The 24694-nt window shown below is 55.7% G+C and overlaps 2 protein-coding genes across 11 annotated transcripts in view; one reads left to right on the top strand and one right to left on the bottom strand.

Annotated features, from left to right (window-relative positions):
• CFAP92 (cilia and flagella associated protein 92 (putative)) overlaps positions 1-2583 on the bottom strand; it is a gene marked incomplete at its 5' end in the record, with an annotated part of 44515 nt that extends 41932 nt beyond the window's left edge. The window contains one exon of the mRNA XM_081276079.1: positions 2258-2583. Coding sequence (XP_081132205.1) covers positions 2258-2583 — 326 coding nt within the window. The remainder of the gene's footprint in view (positions 1-2257) is intronic.
• EFCC1 (EF-hand and coiled-coil domain containing 1) lies at positions 2502-24496 on the top strand. Of its 10 annotated transcripts, none has more exons than XM_081276080.1 (9): positions 2502-3390; positions 4708-4991; positions 17151-17296; positions 17697-17829; positions 18543-18792; positions 19411-19548; positions 20021-20211; positions 23147-23237; positions 23738-24475. In XM_081276080.1, exons 1-9 carry the CDS (start codon positions 2674-2676, stop codon positions 24284-24286), a joined length of 2499 nt encoding a protein of 832 aa, XP_081132206.1. In that variant the 5' UTR covers positions 2502-2673; the 3' UTR covers positions 24287-24475. The 10 variants fall into 10 exon arrangements, with proteins under 10 accessions (XP_081132206.1, XP_081132208.1, XP_081132211.1 ...); XM_081276082.1 differs by having other exon boundaries at positions 18543-18708; positions 23738-24473; XM_081276085.1 differs by having other exon boundaries at positions 20021-20090; positions 23738-23896.
• The last annotated feature ends 198 nt before the right edge of the window (positions 24497-24694 follow it).

Below are 24694 nucleotides of genomic sequence, written 5' to 3' on the forward strand. Positions count from 1 at the left end.
GAGGCAGGAGGATAGCAAGTTGGAGGCCAGCCTCAGCGAAAAGACCCTAAGCAACTCAGTGAGACCCTGTCTCTAAATAAAATTCAAAAAAAAAAAAAAAGAGGGCTGGGGATGTGGCTTAGGGGGGTTGAGTGCCCCTGGTTAAATCCCCAGTTGGAAAAAAAAGAAAGGAGGAGGAGAAGGAGGAAACCACTTCTTGGGACAGACACACCCGGGTAACTCGATGAACTATGGAGAAAAGTTAACGATGGCAACGCTGTTTATTTTAATGCTTGGTTCATGTGCAAAGCGATCTGTGCTTTTTATGTCAAATTCAATGGGGGTACAATTGACATCCTGTAGAATCGTCCCCTTCAAACACTCATAAATGCAAAAAGTCTGGAAATACATACTGCCCGAAGGAACCAGGGTCCCCTCTTGGTGACAGGATGGTGGATTTCTTTGCCTGTTAGCATTTTTCTAGACTTTGAACAATGCACAGTTGGAATTGCCTCCAAGGATACAGAAGTGACTTCAGAGAAGGGTTTCTTTGCCAGGGCCTCTCCCCCTCCCCCCTCCCCTCCCTCCACCCCCTCCCCCAGCTCATACAAAAGAGACCCGGGAGTTTGCTCACTTTGAACCTCAAACAAAAACCTTATGGATACAATTGGAATGATTTCCAAGGCCCCTGGTAACCGGGCCCCACAGAGGGACAGGCCCCACAGTGTGCCATTATACCCCAGGCCCCCGAGGTGCAGGGCAGCTGCTGTGACCAGGGAACGGTCTCCAGAGCCAGATTCTGAGAGGCTTTCTTTTCAATATTGACTGGGCCAGGAAAGTGACTGTTCAAAGGATTCCTTTAGCACAAGCAGTTACCACCGTGGTGACAGGGGACAGAGGCATGTCACTTGTTTGCCTGGGCAACCCAGTCTCAGCAATACTAGGAAATCAAATCAGATTCCCTAGATGTGCCTAAGAATCGCCCAGAACAAATATCAAAAAATTAGATTTTGGCTGGTAGTTGGTAACCCATGCCTCTAATACTAGCACCTCCGGAGGCTGAGGCAAGAGGATCACAAGTTGGAGGCCAGCCTCAGCAACTCAGCGAGACCCTGTCTCTAAATAAAATACAAAATAGCCCCGTCCCCAGCCCCTTTTTATATTTTATTGAGAGACAGGGTCTCACTGAGTTGCTTGGGGCCTTGCTATCGTTGAGGCTGGCCTCCAACTTGCGATCCTCCTGCCTCAGCCTCCTGAGCCACTGGGTGTGCACCACTGTTGCTACAGTTACACACACATTAACATTGTACATAATATAGTGAAGCTCGCTGTGTTTGCTCATCCCTGATTTTTTTTCCTGGCTCATGTCTTTAGATGCCAGTCCCTCATTACTATAAACAATGAGGCAGTGACCATCCAGTGGCCCTGCGTTTTTCTAAGGTAGAAGCCAAGGAGTGGAAATGGCACACAACTTTTTGTCCCCTTTCTATTAGTTTTATAATTTTTTTTAATGTAGAAAATGGTTTTGAGGTGAGGCAGCTAACTCCTTTCCAATCAAGGTGCCCCTTGGACAAAGTTTTCAAGAATGAATGGGAATGTGCTGACGTGGATACTGTGGCAGAGACTCAATTTTAGTGGCATGATTTGATTTATTTAAATAAAAGAAATAAACCACTAAGCCCCATTCTCAGCCCTATTATTATTATTATTATTATTATTATTATTACTATTACTAGTATTATTAATACTATTACTTTTTTGAGAAAGCATGTTGCTAAGTTGTTTAGGGCCTCGAAAATTGTTGAGGCTGGCAGCAAACTTGCAATCCTCCTGCCTCAGCCTCCCAAACTACTGCGCCACCACACCGGATAGGATTTGATATTTAAAAACCACAAATGCAAGAGTCTACCCATCTAGTAGACAAGGATAGTGGAGCCTCTTGCTCCAAAGTGGCTGAACAACTGCTCCCAAAACAGATAACAGGTGGACACCATCCTGTCCATTCAGGAATAGAGATGAGCAGTCAAGTAAGTTTTTCTTTCACCTTCCAGAAATGTGTTCCAAGACATCAAAGAGACTAAAAAGACTTAAAAGCAACCTTTGAAGCTCATCTCGGGCCAGAATTGAAACTCAGGTCCCCAAGGCCAATTTCCGAGGCAGGTGGAACTGCTTTCTGGGGAGTCCAGTCCCCCCAGCCTCCAAGGCGCATGCGCGCACTCAGCTCTAGGCGATCCCAGGCTTCACGTAGTGGCTTCCCTCCCCCCGGGCTGTCCCTCACCTTGTCCCCTTTCCTGCTAAATCTGTTTCCTCTTCTTTTCTAGTTCCCAAATGGGGCTCTCTGCACCACCACGGCCGACCGAGAAGCGTCTTTGGAGAGCTGGTGGCTGAACTGTTGGGGCGCAAAGGTCTCCGCGCACAGTGGAGGGTGGGGACCGAGCCACTCCGACCGCCCCAAAGTGGGAGGCAAAGAGCCGACGCTGGAACCGCCCCCGAGAGGCTGAGGACACTGGTGCGCCCGGGTCGCAGGGATCCCTCCAAAGCAACTGAGGTCAACCCAGGGTTTCTGCGCATCTGCCGCTGGACACGGTCCAACCAGACTGCCATCGCCAAGCTCCTCCTTTCGGGAAACTCTGGGGCCGCCCCTGGAAGTGGCAGGGCGGAGGAACCGGAGCCAGGGAACCGAGGGCCGCCGCGATGGAGCCGGCCGGCCCGAGCGCGGAGGAGGCCAGCGCGGAGGCCGCGGTTGGAGACCCGTATCGGAGGCCGGCGCGGCGCACGCAGTGGCTGCTGAGCGCCCTGGCTCACCACTACGGCCTGGATCGCGGCGTGGAGAACGAGATCGTGGTGCTGGCCACCGGCCTGGACCAGTACCTGCAGGAGGTCTTCCACCACCTGGACTGCCGAGGCGCAGGTCGCCTTCCGCGCTCCGACTTCCGCGCGCTCTGCGCGGTTTTGGGGCTGCGCGCCGAGGGCGCCGCCTCCGGGGAGGCCACCGGGGATGCGACCCCTGGAGACTCCGGGGATGGGACCTCCTCCGGGGATGTGGCCGCTGATGGAGACGCAGACGCCCAGGAGGAGGCGCGGCTGGCGCTGCGCGCGGAGCCCCCGGAGCTCACCTTCCGCCAGTTCCACGCGCGCCTCTGCGGCTACTTTGGCACCCGCGCGGGTCCCCGGCTGCCCCGCGGAGCGCTCAGCGAACACATCGAGACGCAGATCCGCCTGCGCCGCCCGCGTCGCCGCCGCCGCCGCCAGCACCCGACCCGGGTGCAGGGTCCCGACGAGGGTGGCCCCGAGGGCCCGGAGGGCGAGCGCGTGGCGAGGCTGGAGGAGGAGAACAGCAGCCTCCGCGAGCTGGTGGAGGACCTGCGCGCCGCGCTGCAGAGCAGCGACGCCCGCTGTCTAGCGTTGCAGGTGCGCGCCCGCAGGCTGGTGGCCAAAGTGGTATGGTGGGTGGCATCGGAACTGCAGGCTGGGCCCAGGGTGGGCAGAGGACGAGGGAGGGAAGAGAGGGCAGCCCCACGCCATCCCACCCCCTTTCAACCCTCTTACTTCCTGTGCCAATCCTGCTCCCTGCCACTCCTAGCCTCCAAACCTGCCCCAAACAACCATCCCCAGCTCTCAGTCACCATTTCTGCCCATCTTGTCCACACCCCCCTCATTTTTTTTTTTTTTAGTACCAGGGATTGAACCCAGGGGTGCTTAACCACTGAGCCCCGTCCCCAGCCCTTTTTATATTTTTTTTAGAGATAGGGTCTCGCTGAGTTGCTGAGGGCCTTGCTAAGTTGCTGAAACTGGCCTCCAACTTGGGATCCTCCTGCCTCAGCCTCCCCTGCTGCTGGGATGACAGGCATGGGTCACCAGGCTGACAGAAAGAGAGAGAGAATTTTTTTAATATTTATTTTTTAGTGGACACAACATCTTTATTTTATTTGTGTGTGGTGCTGAGGATCGAACCCAGCGCCCCACGCATGCCACTTGAGCCACATCCCCAGTCCCCTGCCTCAACTTTATATGAACACCCTCCCTCCCTCGCCAGTCACCTGGCCAGGAGGGGGCAGAGAGGATGGTCCTGATGCAGAGAAGTGTCAAGGTGCTGGCTTTCAGTGGCCATATGGGTGTGGAAGCGGAAGTGCAGGTGACAGAGCCCAGAGTGGAGATGGGACAGTATCCCCAGGACGTGAAATCACTAGGATGCGGGTGAAAAGATGGTTCCTGATCATGCATTATCATTTATTGGGCACCTACTGTGTGCTAGCTGTTGGGTTCTGGGGACACCGCAGTCAACAGGACAGACAAACCCCGCCCCCTCCTCAATGAGCCTCAAGGAAACTGGAATCTTCCCGTTTGAGGTGCCCAAGCCCAAGTCTGGGGCATGAGAAGCGCCAGGTTGAATGGTACAAATGCAGGACAGAGGCCAAGAAAAAGTCACATAGTTTAGGAATCATTGTCACCATGCAAAGGACAGAATATGGGCTTCGTGCCTCTAAAGGGGGAACCGTTCAAGTTCCAGCCTCATCAGGGACATTCTGAGTACTGAATGAATCCAGACACTAGGCTCTTATAGGAAACCCTGGCACTGGGAAGCAGAGCCTGCAATTAACGTGCGCCACTGTTTTGCCAACGTGCTTCTGCATGCGCGGGAATGGGGGCAGCCGTCGTGGCTGGCATCCGTGTCATGCATCTGGTACCAGGGCTCACCTCCTGCCCCCTGGTCCCCTGTCCCCACAGGTTGGCCTCTGGAAGAGCCAGGCAGGCGCGCACGAAGAGGGATGCGGCAGGCCCGAGGTGGTGGCGCGGGAGCTGCGACAGGCGCAGGGAGCGCTGGCGGCGGCGGAGGCCCGCGCTGGGAGGCTGCAGCAGGGCCAGGCCGAGGTGCGGCGACGCGCAGAGGAGGCCCGGCAGGCCGTGCTGCGCAGCCTGAGCCGCGTGCGGGAGCTGGAGGCACTGGCACAGCAAGTGCCCAGTTTGCAGCGCTGGGTGCAGCAGCTGGAGGCGGAGCTACAGCGCTACAGGTGAGAAGGGGCGTGACCAGGATTCGCCCAACCAGCACTACATGGGTGAGGGGGCGAAGTTAGAATACGCCCAATCAGCGCTAAGAGGGGGCGTAGCCAAGAAGCGCCCAATCAGCTGTACGCATGAGAGGGGTGTGGTCAGGATGCACCCAACCAGCGCTACAGGGGGGAAAGAGGGGCGTGACCAGGATGCGCCCAACCAGCACTACATGGGTGAGGGGGCGTAGTTAGAATGCGCCCAATCAGCGCTAAGAGGGGGCGTAGCCAAGAAGCGCCCAATCAGCTGTATGCATGAGAGGGGTGTGGTCAGGATGCACCCAACCAGCGCTACGGGGAGAGAGGGGCGTGACCAGGATGCGCCCAACCAGCACTACATGGGCGAGGGGACGTATTATTATTATTATTTTTTTACATGAGTAAACTGAGTTCCTTTATTTTATTTTTTTTCCTTTAATTTTTTTGTTGGTTGTTCAAAACATTACATAGTTCTTGACATATCATATTTCACACTTTGATTCAAGTGGGTTATGAACTCCCATTTTTACCCAGTATACAGAGGGGGCGTATTAGAATACGCCCAATCAGCGCTAAGATAAGATGGGTGTGGCCAGGATGCACCCAATAAGCTAGCGTGAGAGGGGTGTGGTCTGGATGTACCCAACCAGCGCTACCAGGAGAGGGGCGAGACCAGGATGGGCCCAACCAACACTACGTGGGCAAGGGGGCGTATTAGAATATGCCCAATCAGCGCTAAGATAAGAGGGGGTGTGGCCAGGAAGCGCTCAATCAGCTCTGTGTCAGAGGGGTGTGGTCAGGGTGCATCCAACCAGCGCAGCGGGTGAGAGGGGCGTGGCCAGGATGCCCCAACCAGCGAGGGGGCGTGGTTAGAATACCGCCCAATTAGCGCTAAGATAAGAGGGGGCATGACCAGGAAGCGCCCAATCAGCTCACGTTTCCCCAAAGCTCAGCTGTGCATTGTCCCCCGCCCCCCCCCAGCCAGGGGTTTCTAGGTTTGCTCCTGCATTCTGTAGTCTCCTCATTCATTCATCAGTTCTTGGGTTTTTTAAATACTTCGCGACTTTTCTTCTTGTTCTGCATCTGTGCATCTAGCCTTCTGGTCACGCAGTCTATTCATCCCTTCAGAGATCCCAATGGGTGGACGGATTCTTCTTCAATTTTTTAAATTTATTCTTTTTAGTTGCACATGACAGCAGGATGTATTTTGACTGTCCTGCCTACGTGGAGTATAACTTGGCATTTTTGTGGTTGACATGATGTGACATGATGTGGAGTTACGATGTTTTGAGGGTTTTTTTTATTTTTTATTTTATTATTTTTTACTATTTTATTTTTTTTATTTTACTTTATTTTATATTTTTTATTTTATTTTTTATTTCATTTTATATTTTTATTTTATTTTTCATTTTATTTTATATTTTATTTATTTTTATTTTATTTATATTATATTATATATTTTTTTTTTGGAACCAAGGATGGCACCCAGGGGCACTTTACCATGGAGCCCCATCCCCAGCCCTTTTTATCTTCTATTTAGAGACAGGGTCTCTCTGAGTTGCTAACTTGCTGAGGCTGGCTTTGAACTTGAGATCTCAGCCTCCCTTCTCCCTGGGATGACAGGCGGGCACCACCGCCCACCGTTGATTCTTCTCCTTAGGAATAATCTATATTCTTATCCCGAGGCTGTCAGTGTGTGGGAGCCCTGAGTCATGGTGGCTTGCCTTGTTGAAGTAAGACAGCGCCATGAGGTGGGTCCTGTTAGGTTCCTGTCCTTCCAACGAGGAAACAGGTTTATCATGACCCTGGCTCTAGCTGGACCAGGTTCAAATCCCGGCAGGGCTGCTATGGGCAAGTCCCCAGCCCTCTTGGAACCTGTTTCCTGTCGTGGTGGAGTCCCTGCCTCTGAGACTGGCTGTGAAGAGGCGAGGAGGTTCTGAGTTGCACAGAGTAGGTGCTCAGTAAACAGAGCTTCCTGGGTCTTCAAATCACAAGGCCCGCCTCCCTGCCTGGCCAGAGACCATGTGCAGCATCAGGGATGTGACTGTGAACAAGGCAGACCCAAATCCCTGCCCTGGATAGTCACTAGTGAACATGGGGGACACAGGCGTAGGAGTGAAGGGACAGGGACTCCCACCGTGCCTGCAGCAGGCTCTGCCCACCCTGGAGAGGGTGACTCGGAGCACAGGATGGTGGAGAGGGAAGAATGTTCTCTGCTCAAAATGAGTTGAGGCAAAGCCTCCAGGCCAGGGAGACCTGATGGAACATTCCAGAAACTAAAAAGAGTCGTCAGGGGACAAAGAAAGCCCCAGGGACCAGAAAAGGTCAGGCCTCTTAGAATCTGGAAGGTGGACACAAGGAATTTAGTTTTTCCCCTTCCAAGAACAGGAACCCACGGAAAAAGTTTCACTCAACGGGGGTCAGAAGCTGATCTGCATCTCAATAAAAAATTACCCTGGCTCCTGGTGACAAAGAGACAGGAGGAGGGGGGAGCAGTGACAGCCCAGAGCTTTTATCCTGCAGTTTGAGAGGAAGATGGTCTGGTTCGGGCTGGGGGGCTGGGGGGCAGGGCAGCCAGAAGGGGTTTGGCTTTGAACCAGTCTCCACAGCTGGGGGGGAGGCAGGCCTCCAGAGAGGCTGACTCGGGCCAGCCTCCTGCAGCTCCACTGTTTGGATAGTGGTTTCCTGTTTGCATTGCTGATGGGCTAAAGAGCCCAGGGCTCCTTGGCTTGAGGCCCAGGTCCAGCCTTGGAAGCCTCTCCAAGAGGAGAAATAAAGGATTTCTTCTTTGTTTTGCTGTTAAGGTCCCAATTAGTCCTTGGTCAAAGGGACGGCAAACATGAAAGTCGCCCTCTACAGTAGAATAGATGGATTCCTAGCCGCGATACCGCTGAACACTCCCAAGACTGGACAAGGTAGCTATGTTAACCCACTTTACAGATTGGTGGAAGTGAGGCTGTGAGACGCTAAATAACATACCCCCAAGGCCAGAAAATGGAAAAGTAAGGTCTGCCTGCTCCCCACGACCTGTGAACTTTCTTTCCACGTGACTTCTCCCCCCCCCATTGATTCATGGTTACAAAGTGGCTGCAGAGCCTCCAGCCTTTGCATCTGCTGTTCAGACACAAGAAAGAGGACAGGCAACATTGGGAATGGGGAAATTTTTCCTCTCAAGGGGGACATGCCTTTGTTCCCCAATAGAACTTACACCTATATCTCACTGGCCAGAAATTATCATGTGTGTCCTCCCGCCTGCAAGAGAGTCATGTTCGCCCCAAATGCAATCAGAGTTCCATTTGTAAAGAAGAAGAGGAGCTGGGCGCGGTAGCGTACGCCTGTCATCCCAGCGGCTCGGGAGGCTGAGGCAGGAGGATAGAAAGTTGGAGGCCAGCCTCAGTCACTTAGTGAGGTGCTAAGCAACTCAGCGAGACCCTGTCTCTAAATAAAATATTTAAAAAGGGGCTGGGGATGGGGCTCAGGGGTTAAGCGCCCCTGGGTTCAATCCCTGGCACCAAAATAATAATAATTAAGAAGAAGAATCATCAGTCGCTGAAGGAGCAAATAACTCTTCAAGGATAGGTCTGTGAGCCTGATTGGGGAGCGGCCCACCCCTCCTCGGCAGCAATTACTGGGAGGAAAGAGCCCATCTCTCCCTTGTAAGTGAGATCACGCTAGAAAGTTCCAGGTGCTCAGCAGATGTGCCCTTGGGGGACGGGGAGCAGGAGGGGGGAGCAGTGGAATGACTGGATTGTCTTCAGGAATGTCAGCTTGAAGCCATTTGGAATGACCCAGCATCTGCTAGTTTCCAATACCCTTTCCCAGACGCCCAGCCCCCCTAGACGATAACTGTGGGCGTCCTGAGGGGCTTGGTTCAAGTGAGGACACCCCCAGGCCTGGGTGGCTTTACTGGGGATCACCTACGCAGAAAACAGAGGCTCCCACCTCGGCCGGCTTCCCTCCCAGGACCTGATGGTCTCCTCCTGGGACTTCTGTTGGGGACTTTTTCACGATTTTCATTTCCACCCTGCTTAGCCCTTCCATCATGGGTTCTACCCAATCCTTGATCTCTCTAGCTTTTAACTATACCCTCAGCCCTCCTTTGCCCTGAGCTGCCCACTCAACGCATTCCACTGACGGAGGACCGAAAAAATATACAGAAAACCGTTGGGCAGTCATCCCGGCAGCTCGGGAGGCTGGGGCAGGAGGATCGCAAGGTGGAGGCCAGCCTCAGTCATTGAGCCTGAGGCCTGAAGCAACTTAGTGAGACCTTGTTTCAAAATTTAAAAATTACAAGGTCTAGGGATGTGGCTCAGTGGTTAAGCACCCCCCGGAGTTCCATTCTGGTGTGTGCACATATAAATTTATATACATTTATAAATAAATTTAAATTCATAGATAAATAAATTTATATACATATATACATAAATTTATATATTCATATATGAATAAATTTATAATTCATATATAAATAATTTTATATATTCATATATAAATAAGTTTATATACCTATAATACTAAATTTATATATTTATATATAAATAAATTTATATACATATAAATAAATTTACATATTCATATATAACTTATATATATATATATTTATTTAAGAAAAGCCTTACATGCTCAGTACAGATGGAATTTATATATAAACATATATATATAAATAGAGAGAGAGAGGCTAGGGTTGTGGCTCAGTGGTACAACACTTGCCTTGCCTGTGCGAGGTCCTGGGTTCGATTCTCAGCAGCAACATATTAAATAAATAAATAAATAAAATTATTTTTAAAAATATAAATAAGTAAATATAATAGGATATTAAATATAGAATTATTATATAAGAATAAATATATAATAATATAAAATCAATTTTATATAAATGTATAGACATATAAAATGTACACATATACGTAAATCCCATGGGTACTGAGCATGTGCAGACTTATCATTTTTTCCTTAAACAATCGACTATAGCAGTAGACTATTACCATCGCATGGTCGGTGACATGCACCATTTTTGAAAAATATTTTTGGTCATACATGGACACCATACCTTTATTTAATTTATTTCATTTTTTTAGATTACTATTTCTCATATATTTTTTTTAAATTGGACACCATACCTTTATTTTTTTCATTTATTTATATGGGGTGCTGAGGATCGAACCCAGGGCCCCCCATGACTAGGCAGGTGCACTGTCCCCTGAGCCCCAGCCCCAGGCCACAGGCACCATTGCAAATGCGAGCCTCGCCCAGCCTCCACTCTGGGTCTCCTTTGGAACCCGGGAATAGACTGGGCTCTGCAGAAGACCCTCAGGAACAACTGTGCTTATTCTCCAGTGTCCTGGGGCTTGCTGTCATTGGATCTGAGTGTCCTCAGGTGTTCACCATCTGGTGTCCCAGTGAGTTCCACCAAAGCCTGGTTCTGGGTCATTTGTATGATGAGTTTCTTAGCTTAGAGTTTCCTAAGTTTGCAAATAGGGAGCCCTGGGGACCCAGAGGGTTTTTTATTATTTTATTTTATTTTTTCATTTTTTGGTACCAGGGATTGAACCCAGGGACACTCAACCCCTGAGCCCGGTCCCCAGCCCTATTTTGTGTTTTATTTAGAGACAGGGTCTCCCTGAGTGGCTTAGGGCCTCACTGTTGCTGAGGCCGGCCTCCACCTTGCGATCCTCCTGCCTCAGCCTCCTGAGCCTCTGGGATCACAGGTGTGCGCCACCACACCCAGCAAGACCTAGAGGATTTGAGGAACAAAACCCCCCAAAGGGTGGGATTTTTGTCATCTTGGTCATGGGTACACCAACCCTTGACCCTCTGACTTAGGACCCTTGAACCTTCTAAAGACATTTCACTGTCACCCCCGGCTCCCCACGTGAGCTGAAGATGTGGCTACAAATGGTTTAGGGGTGACTCGAGGGGGACTTCTGTGCTATCTGGGTGCTCCCAAGCTGGCTGGGGACAATGGGCCTTAAAGACAGTTATTCCCAGCCTCCTTCCCTCTCTGGGAGCCCTACTGAGGCAGCATGAGAACTTGGTGGAGACACACAGTAGGGCTGCAGGAACAGATGGACAGCCAAGCATCCGAAGGGGTGCCGTCCTCAAAAATATCCCTGCAAGCCACATGCAGTGGCCCACGCCTGGCATCCCAGCAGCTTGGGAGGCTGAGGCAGGAGGACTGTAAGGTGGAGGCCAGCCTCAACCCTCAGCAGCTCAGCGAGACCCTGTCTCTAAATAAAAAGGGCTGGGGACGGGGCTCGGGGGTTAAGTGGCCCTGGGTTCCATCCCTGTCACTAAAAAAATATATTGAGGAAGAATAAAAATATTTTTAAAAAATTGTCTCTACAGAAAACCCCAGGTGAGGTGGCCCTGCGGTGGCCCTGGGTGACCTGGTGCGTCCTGCTCCTTGGAGGGCTTGTCCTTGTCCCGGGATTGGGGAGGCTCAAAGCACTTCCTTCTCTTGAGACATCTGGTGTCTTGGCAGTTTGCCTAGCTGGGCTCTGTGGCCACTGGGGACACTTGGGGACAGGACGGTGGGGACAGGGATCAGAGGCTGGAATTCCAAAGAGCAGAAAATGGAGCTCAGCTCAGCTGCAGGGGGACAGGCCTGACCTCTGTGGCTTTGTTGTTGGGAGGAGGCAGGGGGAAGGGGTGGGCTGCTAGATCCGAGGCCACCGTGATGTTGGGGACCCAGAGGCCAGGCGACCTCCTTTCTTCCGCCCAACTGCAGCATGTGACCTGGCGGAGAGGGCCAGTGAACAGGTCAGGGGTGGGGGACGAGGGAGGGAGTGAGGGGGACCCCTGGGGCCCTCAGGGCGCAGAGAAGGCTCAGGAGGCCCAGCTTTCCCACGGATTCAGTGAGAAGTCCCTTTCACCTCTGGGACCCTCGGTCTCTTCTTCTAGCCAGCCTCGGCAGGGGGCGGGGCGAGGGTGGGGCGGGGCGAGGGCGGGGCGGAGGGGCGGGGCGAGGGCGGGGCGGAGGGGCGGGGCCAAGGCGGGGCGGAGGGGCGGGGCCAAGGCGGGCGGAGGGGCGGGGCGAGGGCGGGGAGGGGCGGAGGGGCGGGGCCAAGGCGGGGCGGAGGGGCGGGGCCAAAGCGGGGCGGAGGGGCGGGGCCAAGGCGGGACGGGGCCCCTCCTTCTGGGTCTCAGTCTGAATATTGAGGGAGGGGCTGCCGCCGGGTGGAGTGTGGGAGTGTGACCTTTGGGGGGCCTCGATTTCCCCATCCATAAAATGGGACCTAGGAAGCCTGGGAAGTTCATTTGCATATTTAAAGGGTCGGGGTGTTCGGAGTACCTAGAGCAGCACTCAGACTCAGGAAGTGCTCATCCCGCCTTTGGAATTTTTCCCCCAATAGAACGTGCCCCACCAAAAAAAAGAAAAGAAAAGGAAAAGAAAGGGGAGGGGTGCTGTGTGGCGTTTTTATTCAGAGACCAGAGACCCCAGAAAGACCCTTGGTTATGGGGCCCACCCAGGAAGCAAAGTACTGTTTCAGTTAAGAGTGGCAGAGGACGGCCTGGTGACACTGCCAAGGGTCAGGGGGCAATGTCTTCCTTGGAGCTGGGTATTGAGGGATGAGTTGGAGTTTTTTCAGCCACTGTGCACATGTCTTGATGGCTCTTGGGAAGAATGAACCTTTTTTTTTTTTTTTTTTTTTTTGGTCCAAGGATTGAGCCCAGGGGTGCTTAACCACCGAGCCCCCTCCCCAGCCCTTTTTATTTTTTTAACTTTGAGGCAGGGTCGCACTGAGTTGCTTAGGATCTAAATTGCTGAGGCCGGCCTCCAACTTGCCATCCTCCTGCCTCAGCCTCCTGAGCTGCTGGGTTGACAAGCGTGCCCCCGGCTCTGTTTTTCTTTCTTTCTCTCTTTCCTTTCCTGGGCATCGAAACCAGGAGTGCTCTCTCCCCAGCTCCACTTATTTACTTATTGATGGGAGGCAAGGTATTGCCAAGTGGCTGAGGCTGGCCTCTAACTTGCAATCCTCCTGCCTCAGCCTCCCGAGTGGCCAGAATCCCAGGTGTGTGCCGCTGTGTTCAGCTGCACGAAACGGTTTTCAGGAGAGTGTGGCTTCTATGGAAAGAAGGCCTGTCCTCCCAGCCACTCGGGAGGCTGAGGCAGGAGGATTGCAACTTGGAGGCCAGCCTCAGCCATTTAGCGAGGCCCTGAGCCACTCAGCGAGACCCTGTCTCTAAATAAAATAGAAAAAGGGCTGGGGCTCAGGGGTTAAGTGGACCTGGGTTCCATCCCTGGGGCCAAAAAAAAAATGAGGATGCTCTACAGCCCAGAGGACCCCCCAGGACTGTCCCCCACGGTCCCCTCTCGGTGATTTATTTTTGGCTCTTCCTCCTGTTGTTCTCTGAATTCTCAGGCCTGTCTCCTATTTCCTGCGAGCTTCTTCGGTCCGGAAACATCCTTTTTAAAAGAGGAAACCACTCTGGGCAAACCCCAGGAGCTCCCAGGGAGGGCTTGGCCTGCTCTGAAGGCCAAACACCAGTGACAGCTCCTGTCTGTGCCAGAAAAAAAAAAAAAAAAATAGAGGCCAGGAAGGGTGTCGGTCTTTTGATGAGCCACCTTGGGGGACAGGCTCCCGTGGTTCCTTCAAACACTGATCTATGGTTGCTGTGGGGTATTCTGCAGGTGTCTATTAAGAGAGCTGATCTCAGGGGGTCCACATAGGCCTTGAAGCAAGCTCCTGGCTTCCACATAAAAGAGAACACACAGGCCTGTCATCCCAACGGCTGGGGAGGCTAAGGCAGGAGGATCACAAGGTGGAGGCCAGCCTCGGCCACTTAGCAAGGCCCTGAGCCACTCAGTGAGACCCTGTCTCTAAATAAAATAGAAAATAGAGCTGAGGACAGGGCTCAGGGGTTAAGCACCCCTGGGTTCAGTCCTTTGTACCCCCCAAAATAAATAATACAGCCTCCACCCAGAGCTAGGCATGGTTTTAAATGGATATCCTGCTTGGGAGGCAGAAGCGGGCAGCACTGACTCAGAAACACAGGCCATGGATTTCTAAGCACCTGCTGGGCCTGAGGGACTGAGCCAAGCACTTGATCTGTGCAACCTCATTGAACGCCTGTCCAGATGGTCTACCTCCTGCATATTCACAAAATAGCTGCCATAGCCCCAGCCATCACTGCCATATCCAGAGACAGAAAAAAATGACTCTTTCTACCTGTTTCTAAACCGATCCTTGGCAAAGGGAAAGGCTCATCACCATGACTTCAGGCCCCTCCCCTCTCCTCCCTGGTCACTGCCAGGGGTAATCATCCACGTCCTGCTGACCACACAGAAAGGCTGGGACTGTCTGGGTGGTTCTATTTGGTTTCTATCACAACCACAACAAACACCCAGAAACGAAGTGTCTTGAAATAACCCAGATCCATGACCTCACAGCTGTGGAGGCCACAAGTCGGGGCAAGCTTGGCTGGGTCCTCGGCTTGGGCTCTCACAAGGCCAAAATCAAAGGGTCCTTAGCCACATCTGGAGGCTCTAGGGAAGAATCTCTCCCCCAAGTTCATTCAGGGAGAGGCCGGATTCAGTTCTTTGTGTTTACGCTACCAACAACATGAACCCCAACTCAGAATGGCTCCCACACAGAGATATTGATTATGATCTCAAATGAGAGCCGGGCACGGTGGCCCTCCCCTGTCATCCCAGCAGCTTGGGAGGCCCAGGAAGGAGGATCGAAAGTTGGAGGCTGGCCTCGGCAAGTTATCGAGGCCCTGAGAGACTCAGTGAGACCCTGTCTCTAAATAAAACACAAAATAGGGCTGAGGATGGGGCTCAGGGGTCGAGGGCCCCTGGGTTCAATGCCCAGTACCAAAAAAAAAAAAAAATCCATCTGTATTAGTCAGCTTTCGACTGCTGTAACAAAACCCCTGAGATCATTAACTTATAAAGAGAAAAGGCTGGGCTAAGAGTGTCACTCAGTGGAAGGGTGTGTATTTAGAATGCATGAGGGCCTGGTTTGGGTCCCCCAGCACCTCGAGGGAAAGAGAGGTTTACTCTTGGGACCTGTTTAGGACGTCCCAGTCCCTGCTGGCAGGAGCCCAGGGCAGAGCCAAACTGGCCATCCCTCACGGCCAGGAAGCAGAGAGGAGAGAGGAAAAATCTGGGGCTCAAGGATCCCCTCTGGGCCCCGCCCCAATAACCTAACTGCCTCCCGCTAGGCTCCACCTCCCACTAGGCTCCACCTCCTGCTAGGCTCCACCTCCCACTAGGCTCCACCTCCTGCTAGGCTCCACCTCCCGCTAGGTTCCACCTCCTGCTAGGCTCCTCCTCCTGCTAGGCACCACCTCCTGCTAGGCTCCACCTCCCACTAGGCTCCACCTCCTGCTAGGCTCCACCTCCCACTAGGTTCCACCTCCTGCTAGGCTCCACCTCCTGCTAGGCTCCTCCTCCTGCTAGGCTCCACCTCCTACTAGGCTCCACCTCCTGCTAGGCACCACCTCCCGCTAGGCTCCACCTCCTGCTAGGCTCCTCCTCCTGCTAGGCTCCTCCTCCTGCTAGGCTCCACCTCCTGCTAGGCTCCACCTCCCACTAGGCTCCACCTCCTGTTAGGCTCCACCTCCCACTAGGTTCCACCTCCTGCTAGGCTCCTCCTCCTGCTAGGCTCCACCTCCCAGCTGGGTGGGGTGGCGCACACCTGTCATCCCAGCAGCTCAGGAGGCTGAGGCAGGAGGATCGCAAGTTGAAGGCCAGCCTCAGCCACTTAGCAGGGCCGTCAGCAACTCAGCAAGACCGTCTCAAAGTAAAAAAAAATAAAAGCCTGGGGACGGGGCTCAGGGGTGAGCTGGAGGTGGCCGGAACGACGCCGGCCACCCTCTTGGCTCTGGGTAGTTCTGGGGAAAGGCGGGCCCTGGTGGCGGGTCCCTCTGCCCTCACACGGAGTCCTGGTGCGGCTGGGCGTTCCCTGCAGCTGGCCACATCTGCCTGCCTCGCCTCGCAGATGCCCCCAGGGGAGAGCCTCTGAGGTCTTCCTCCTGCTGGAGTCTGACGGCCACAGTGGCTCCCAGCCCAGCAGCTTACATAATCTGACAAGGACCAGATGTTGCTCTCCCCCCACCCCCTCCCGCGTCCCAGGGTGCCATCGGACACACCCCTCCCTCCGTTTTCTGGTGCAAAAAGCCACGGGGTCCCGGAGCCACCAGCACTGGGTTTGGCTTCCCAGGAGAACTGCTGTGTGACCTCCACAACTCTCTCACCATCTCTGAGCTACCTCTGTGTTGCTCAGCGCCTCACTAACTTGCTGAGGCTGGCCTCCAACTCTCGATCCTCCTGCCTCAGCCTCCGGAGCTGCTGGGATGACAGGCGTGCCCCATGGCACCCAGCTGAGAACTTCCTTCTTTTTCAAAGCCGAATAATATTCCAGCTCACAGTTCCAGACCTGGTCCTCTCCCCGGCTCCCTGAGCCACCCAGCGGCGGCAAAGGGAATTGCAGGAGGGAGAGGTTCTGCTCCGCCCCCTTCAGCCCCTTCAGACAGCCCCTCGTGTCTCATTGGCTAGCCCGCGCAGCCATGAGCCAATCACAGTGGCCAGGGCTGGGTTATGCTGATTATGTGGGAGGAGCCACATGCCACGCCTCCCTTCGGTCTCTGCTGCCTGCAGAACCGCCCTCCGCCCCCCAGGTCCACGTCTCGTCCTGGTCACTTGCTTGGGCGCCCCCCAGGCCCATGTCCCTCCAGTGTCACGCGTGCTGCTCCACAGATCCCTCTCTCTCTTGGGCTCAGAGGGCCATTCAAGTGCCCTTGAATGGGTCTTGTGTCCACTGTGGAGCCTGAATCCTGGACCTTCCTGCAGCTGGTCCTCAATGGTCACTGTGACCTCCCTGCGGTGCCCAGGGCCATCTCCGGGCTGCCTGCCCTGCAGCTCGAACCAGGGAATATTTTCATTTATTGATTTAAAATATAGAGAGATAAGCTTCACAGGCTCGGCCTGTCCTCTCAGCAGTTTGGGAGGCTGAGGGAGGAGGATCACAGGTTGGAGGCCAGCCTCAGCCACTTAGCAAATGAGTGACATCCGCCTTCTCCATGGATGTGGCTCAGTTGTGGCCCGCGGGAGGCTGACTCCCCAGGAGCAGCAGAGGCTGGACCCTCCTGCCAGCCTCTCCTCCTTCTCAGTACCTGGGTCTCTCCTCCTGCCGGCAGGTCACAGGGTCCCCAACTCTCAACGCCCCCTCAAGGCAGCCCAGAGCCAGGAGTCAAGAGGGGTGGCCCTGAGGAGACTGGGACCAGAGCCACGGCCACCGCTCCAGAGCAAGGCTGGCAGTCAGAGAGCAGAACCCTGGATGAAGGTCCGTCCCCTGTGCCCAGTCTGGCTCTCAGGTCACAGGACTCTCAATGTCGGTGACCATCCCGCTGCACCCGCCCAGCTGCTCAGGCTGGGGACTTCCTGAGCTCCGAGGGACCCCTTTTCCCGAAGCCCCTCACCACAAAAATCTTGACCTTAAGAATAAGTGGGTGGCCAGGTGCGGTGGTGCATGGATGTCATCCCAGGGGGTTGGGAGGCTGAGGCAGGAGGATTGAAAGTCGGAGGCCGGCCTCAACCATTTATCAGTCCCAGACTCTGCGGAGCCCGGCCCAGCTCTTGAGGGATGGTCTCAGCCTCTCCTGACTGAGGGGGCCACAGGACTCGCTGGTCCCCACCCTCCAGGGTCCCATGTCCCTGAATTTTGTGTCCCCCGCCACCCGCAGTGGACGAACAGCTGTTCCGCTCCGTGGAGGGCCAGGCGGCCTCTGATGAAGAGGAGGAAGAGGACGAGATGTGGCGGAGGCAGAAGAGGCCATCAGAGGCCCAGGCCAAGTGGCCCTCTGGCTGTCAGGGCAGGTACGTTGTGGGAGGACACCAGGTGGGACTGTGAGGGGTGGTCCAGGAAGCCCAGAGCCTGCAGAGGGCAAGGGACCCACCTTCAGTGGGAAGACCCTGGGGACACCCGTGGAGGAAGTCAGCAGGGCCAAGTGACAGCTTGAACCTCAGGAGCTGACGATAGGAGCCACCTGTCCTCCCAGGGGCTCAGGAGGCTGAGGCAGGAGGATCGCAAGGTGGAGGCCAGCCTCAGCCACTTAGCGAGGCCCTGTCTCTAAATGAATAGAAAAAGGGGCTGGGGACAGGGCTCAGGGGTGGAGGGCCCCTGGGTTCAGTCCCTGGGACCGTGCAAAACTCGAGGCATCTGGAAATTAGGAAGCAGCAAGATGGTTGTGCTCCGGTCCTGGACTTGTTTTAGGGACTGTCACAGAAAGAGAGAAAGCAGGGGACGGGGGAACAGGGGACGCTGGGGCCATTTGAGCAAAGCCCTGAAGGGAATGAGGGAGTCGCCCTCGGAGGCCATGAGGGAAGGGCACGGGGAAGTGGCCACCGCAAGTGCAAAGGCCCTGGGGTTGGTGGGTGGGTGGGGCGGGGAGCAGGGTGCTGTGGCTGGTGCAGGGGGGTGGGAAGGAGTCGGGGAGGTCACAGGGGGGCCTTTGGGGGTTCCTTGGATTGACACAGAGGCCCAGAGGGTGACTTGGTCTCAAGGACGACGTTGCTCCCCTGTTGAGCAGGTGTGACGAGGGGCCATCGAGGACCTGCCAAACCTCCTCCGGCCACTGTGGTGGCACGGACCACGCCTGCAGCCTGGGGGAGCTGGAGGCCCACATCGCGAGGCTGGTGGGGCAGCTGCAGGCCCAGGGCTTCGGTGGGAAGGCCCTGGGGACACCCATGGAGGAGGTCAGCAGGGCCCGAGGACAGAGGGGGGGACAGTCCCAGAGTCTCTCATGGCGAGAAGGACCAGGGCCCTGTGCCCACTCACGGGTGAGAAAACCGGGACTCAGAAAGGAGAGGCCATTTCCTTCGATTGAGATTTGTTGGGTGTGACGGAAAAGGTCCCATCTCAAAGCCGGGCTCAGTGGCCCAGGCCTGTCACCCCAGCGGCTCAGGAGGCTGAGGCAGGAGGATCGCAAGGTGGAGGCCAGCCTCAGCAACTTAGCCAGGCCCTGAGCAACTCAGCGAGACCCTGTGTCTAAATAAAATAGAAAAGGGGCTGGGGACGGGGTTCAGGGGTCGAGTGGCTAAGGCTGGCCTCCACCTTGGGATCCTCCTGCCTCAGCCTCCCGAGCTGCTGGGATGACAGGCCACCGTGTTTTCAAAAAAGAAGAAACCAGACGGAGAAGGGACAGTGGAGTCCTCCGACTGGGAAATAAGATGTGCAAGTTCTTAGATCAGGTTCCACGTGTGCTGTGCAACTTTGGGCCAGGCACTTGACTCCTCTGGGCCTCACTGCCAAACTAAAGGAGTCTGGGGGGTTTATCTGCCCGGTGGGCAGGAGGGAGCTGGACATGATGACCTCTGGAGAAGGCTCAGGCAGGACAGTGACCCTGTGGGGTGCTCCGACGATGGGGCGACACATCCGGGTGAACGCTGTCCCCGCAGGTAGAGTCCCAGAAGGGGGTGGAGGATGAGCACCTGAGGCTGGAGCTGCAGATGGTGGAGACGGAGCGGGTGCGGCTGTCGCTGCTGGAGGAGAAGCTGGCCGACGTCCTGCAGCTCCTGCAGAGGCTCCTCGACCTGGTGGGCCCACGGCAGAGGGGACAGGGTCCTGTCTGCAGCAGCATGTGGCCTCCACTCAGGCTGGAGGCTGTCACCCCGTTTGGGGACAGTACTGTGCATGGACCCCCCGGGGTCACTCCACCCCTGAGCCCCGTCCCCAGCCCTTTTTGTATTTTATTTAGAGACAGGGTCTCTCTGAGTTGCTCAGGGCCTCCCCAAGTGGCTGAGGCTGGCCTCCAACTTGTGATCCTCCTGCCTCAGCCTCCCCAGCCCCTGGGATGACAGGTGTGAGCCACTGCATACATGATCTCTGATGCAATGGCACCTGCACGAGGCTCCATCCCCCCACCAAGGGTCTGTGAGGAGCCCAGTGTGGGCAGCCCATGGGTGGGGACACTTTATCCGTCCCCAGGTTGCTGCATAGAAACTCACCTGCTGAGGGACGACCCACCACCCGTGGTCTGATCCCCTCCTGTCTCCGTTTCTTTTGAAGAACATCTCGAAAAGAGCCCTGGGGCAGATCCTGCTGAGCACCCTGGACGCCTGGAGGAACCCAGCACAGGGTAGGAGAGCGACTGGGCAGATGTCGAACAGCACTCCCTGTCCTCCGTGTCCTTTCGATCCTCCTGCCTCAGCCTCCCGAGCTGCTGGGGTGACAGGCGTGGGCCACAGTCCCCGGCTTTTGTGAGTGTTCTGTGTGCACGGTGGTGACACGATTCCTGTCCTGAACACCCCTGAAGAGAGGGCGAGCTTCTGGCCCACAGTTTCGGGTCCCCCCCCTGGGTGCCGGGGACCATTCAGGATACTGGACACACCTGAGCCCTGGCAGCGAACAAAGGCTCACACCGTGGTCCCTCATCCACCTGGGAGTCAGGAACAGGCTTTAGAAGGTTCAAAATACCGCGGGGGCACAGTGGCCATCATCCCAGCGGCTTAGGAGGCTGGGGCAGGAGGATCGCAAGGTGGAGGCCAGCCTCAGCCACTTAGCAAGGCCCTGAGCCACTCAGCGAGACCCTGTCTCTCAATAAAATAGAAAAATGGCTGGGGACGGGGCTCAGGGGTGGAGTGACCCCTGGCAGGAGGAACGTGGCTCAGGGGCACGGGGACCAGCGTGTCCCCACTCCCCCGTCTCTTCTCTCTGTGCAGAAGGCCCACCTGGGCCCTCGGCTGTGCTGGACGCCCTGCACCGAGCCCTGGCTGGCTGTGAGCTCCTGCAGAGGTCACCCCCAGGACAGGCCTCTGCAAACCCCGCTCTCGCCAAGCCCCTTGTCCTCTCCTGCTGAGGTCACGGACACAGCCCGTGGACACCACTGGTCAGCCTGACCGCCATCCACCCGGCCTCCACGACCGGCCTCACCACAGTCACATCATCAGCACTCGGGAGGTCCTGAAGGCTACCCCTTCCTTGGGCCTTCCCCCACCTCCCGTCACAGTCCCTGCCTTCCTGACACCACAGTCCACAGTGAAGCCCTGCTGAGCTGGGCCCGGTGACACCCACCTGTCCTCCCAGTGACTCGGGAGGCTGAGGCAGGAGGATCGCAAGGTGGAGGCCAGCCTCAGCCATTCAGTGAGGCCCTGAGCAACTCAGGGAGACCCTGGCTCTAAGTAAAATAGAAAAAGGGCTGGGGATGGGGATCAGGGGTTGAGGGGCCCTGAGTTCAACCCCCAGGGCCTGGCTAAGTGGCTGAGGCTGGCCTCCACCTTGCGATCCTCCTGCCTCAGCCTCCCGAGCTGAGGAGGGGGAGAAATATTAGAAATAAAATAATAATAAAAATAATAATAATATTAGAAATGGAGACTATCTCTGACACATTACAGTCAAGGAGCCGTGGTGGACATGTTGCTAGAAACTTCCGTGACTAAGAAGCCAAGAGGAAGGTATCTGGATGGTAAATCCCCCCGGGGTCCACATAAAGAAAAGAAAATCATAAGAAAAGATCGACTAAGTAAAAATTTTAAAAAACCTTTATTTTTACTAATTTTTTTCTTTGGCGTAACAGACAAGACTGTCCCAAAATATCAACAGCAAGATCATAGTGAGGTCCTAAGTGGAGGCCGGGCACAGTGGTGCATGCCTGTCATCCCAGCAGCTCAGGAGGCTGAGGCAGGAGGATTGCAAGGTGGAGGCCAGCCTCAGCCACTTGACCCCTGAGCCCTGTCCCCAGCCCCTTTTTCTATTTTATTTAGAGACAGGGTCTCGCTGAGTGGCTCAGGGCCTTGCTAAGTGGCTGAGGCTGGCCTCCACCTTGCGATCCTCCTGCCTCAGCCTCCCGAGCCTCTGGAATCACAGGCGTGTGCCACCGCGCCTGACTTTGGCCTCTTTCTAGAAGGGCTCCCGTGGGTACTCAAATGGTCTGCAACTCATTAAAAAAAATGTTTTCTGGGAAGTTCTAACTAATGTCCCTCTCTGTCACCTTCTGGCAAAAATATGCAGTTGACCTTTCCACGGCCTCCGGGGACCACCGAAAAGCACCCTGTAGTTCCTCGCTCTGGCCACCAGGGGGCGAGCGCGTTCCCCGGATGGAAGAAGGGACAGGCGCCTTCCAGTGACCTGCCAGCCCGGGGTCAGGCGCAGGGGGGTCAGGGAGCTCGAGTGTAACGCATTGCAATGTCCCCAGGCCTCCGGAAGTCGCCTGTGACCTCAGATCCCTACCTAATATTTTTGAGTTCCCTTTTAAAATTATGGAGGATTTTTCTGGGTTTTTTTTTTGGGGGGGGGTCCCAGGGATTGAACCCAGGGTCACTGAATCCCTGACCCCCTGTCCCCAGCCCTTTTTTCTATTTTATTTAGAGACAGGGTCTCTTGCTGAGTGGCTCAGGGCCTCGCTTTGGCAGAGGCTGGCCTCCACCTTGCGATCCTCCTGCCTCAGCCTCCCGAGCCTCTGGGAGGACGGGCCCAGTCTAAATCATCTGGAGGTATTTTTCAGAAGCAAAGTCAACCTGCTGTCACTTAACCAGAGACCCAGGGTCCCTGCCATACAAGGAAAGAGACATGACAGTTGGTCAACAGATAGGAGAAGGACACTCTTCATTTCTGACCAGAGCCAATTGGTTCCTGAGGCACCCCCGGGGGACAAGCAGGGCTGAGAGGTCAAAGCACCTGTGCTGAGGTGCACGGGGACACGCTGGCCTCTCGCCTCACAAGCAGGACCATGTTTGATCCTTTTAATCACAGGAGACAAAAGTTCTACGATGGCTTAGGAGGCTGAGGCAGGAGGATCACAAATCAGAGGCCAGCCTCGTTTTATCAATGCAAAGAGCCGTGACCTCCTCAATGACCTCCTCAAAATCCTCGGCCAGTGGGAGCCTCCCGGGGCCGAGCACCTGGAAGAGGAGCCGGCCAGGGACGGGGACGGGCGGGGTGTGTGGCTCCATTTCACGGATGAGGAAGACTGAGTCTCAGGAACAACCCGGAGTCTCTCATCCCAGGGGCCACCTCCTCCAGGAGGCCTCCCCTCCTCCTGGGCCCAGTGGGGGGCCATCTCTCTCTCCGGCAGGCCCAGCCCCCTAGGGTCCCCTTCCGTCCCCTGGCACGGGCCTGAGGTCCTGGGGCCACCCCCTCTGGTGGTGAGAGATAAGCCGGGCTATTTCCATCCTTCCCTTCCTGTCACTCAAACAGCAGCCACTGTCCCCTCCTCCCTGGGCTTTGTCACCACAGCCTCTGCCAGGACAGCACAGGCCACAGAGGGGGCCCCGACCCAAGCCCACAGGTGAGTGTTCCCTTGTCACCCTGCCTATCCTCGCTGGGGCTGGGAGGGAGACAGAAGGCTGTCCCTGTCCCTCCTCCCAGGCTGCTGGGGACCTGGGCCTTGGTGGTGGGGGGTGTGTGCACGCCTGCCATCTCGGAGCTGGGGAGGCTGAGGCAGGAGGATGGCAAGGTGGAGGCCAGCCTCAGCCCTAAGCAACTCAGCGAGACCCTGTCCCTAAATAAAATATAAAAAGGGCTGGGATGGGGCTCGGGGGTCCAGTGGCCCTGGGTTCCATCCTTGGTACTCCACGGGGACACTCACAGCCACAGCAGAACAGGGTCCCCTGCCTGTCCTGCCTTCTGATTATCAGGGACGGTCCCCAAGCAGGGCCCCGAGCTGGCCGCCCCCCGTCACCCAGTTCACAGAGGGGAACGTCGAGGCCCAGTGGGGGAGGACAGTGGGGGCCCTGGTCCTGGGTGTGGGTGACCAGGCCGTCCTGAGCGGGTCCCCTGTGCCCACAGAGCCCGCCTGCCCTGATGGCTGCCTGGGGCGTCCTTGTCCTGTGCTGGGCCCTGGCCGAGGCCACCTCCGACTGCCCTGTCTCTTGCACCTGCCGCAGCCTGCCATCCATGGGGCTGGCCGTGGACTGCCGGGCCCGGGGCCTGGGGACCCTGCCCGCCCTGCCCGCCCGCACCCGCCGCCTGCTGCTGTCCAACAACAGCCTGAGGACAGTGTCCCCAGGGGCCCTGGACCACCTGCCCCAGCTGCAGATCCTGGAGGTGGCCGGCAACCCCTGGCACTGTGACTGCCACCTCACCTACCTGCGCCTCTGGATGGAGGACCGCCTGCCCGAGGCCCTGGAGGAGCTGCACTGCGCCAGCCCCGACCTGGCCACCGGCCGTCCCCTGGGCCACCTGACCGGCTTCCAACTGGGCAACTGTGGTTGGGACATCCAGGACACCTGGGTCTACCCCGGGGTCTGGTGGGACGTGGCCCTGGGGGCCGTGGCCATCCTGGGCCTGGTGCTCCTGGCTCGGCTGCTGTGCGCCTCCACGGAGCCTTGGCCCTGAACCCAGGGCCTGGAGTCCCCTGCAGACCGGGAGGCCAGGAGGCCAGGAGGCCGGGAGGCCTCATCACCCCACAATAAACTCGCTGCTGGGCTCGTTTCTGTCGAGTTCAGAGAGTTGCTTTGCCTTCTGGTCACCTGAGTCTGGATTCTTCTAGAAACTCAGGCTCAGATACTGGGCGCCGTGGGTCCACATCGGCCATTCCAGCAGCTCGGGAGGCCGAGGCAGGAGGATTGCAAGGTGGAGGCCAGCCTCGACCACCTAGTGAGACCCTATCTCAAAAAATTTAAAAAAATAAAATAAAAATAAAAGGGGCTGGGGACAGGGCTCCATGGTGAAGGGCTCCTGGGTTCCATTCCAAGAAAAAATAGCATTGTGACCAAAATTGTCATAAGTAACATTTTTTCAAGG

This window comes from Spermophilus citellus (assembly GCF_964194105.1).
Source record: "Spermophilus citellus genome assembly, chromosome: 19".
NCBI classification, from domain to species: Eukaryota; Metazoa; Chordata; class Mammalia; order Rodentia; family Sciuridae; genus Spermophilus; species Spermophilus citellus.

Bases quoted from the DNA above. Each gene is read 5' to 3' on its own strand.
- EFCC1 (XM_081276080.1), top strand. From the start codon at position 2,674: ATGGAGCCGGCCGGCCCGAGCGCGGAGGAGGCCAGCGCGGAGGCCGCG. The intron at 17,297-17,696 runs GTCCGTCCCCTG...CGCCACCCGCAG, and splicing joins GAGCAGAACCCTGGATGAAG to TGGACGAACAGCTGTTCCGC. The intron at 23,238-23,737 runs GTGAGTGTTCCC...CTGTGCCCACAG, and splicing joins GCCCCGACCCAAGCCCACAG to AGCCCGCCTGCCCTGATGGC.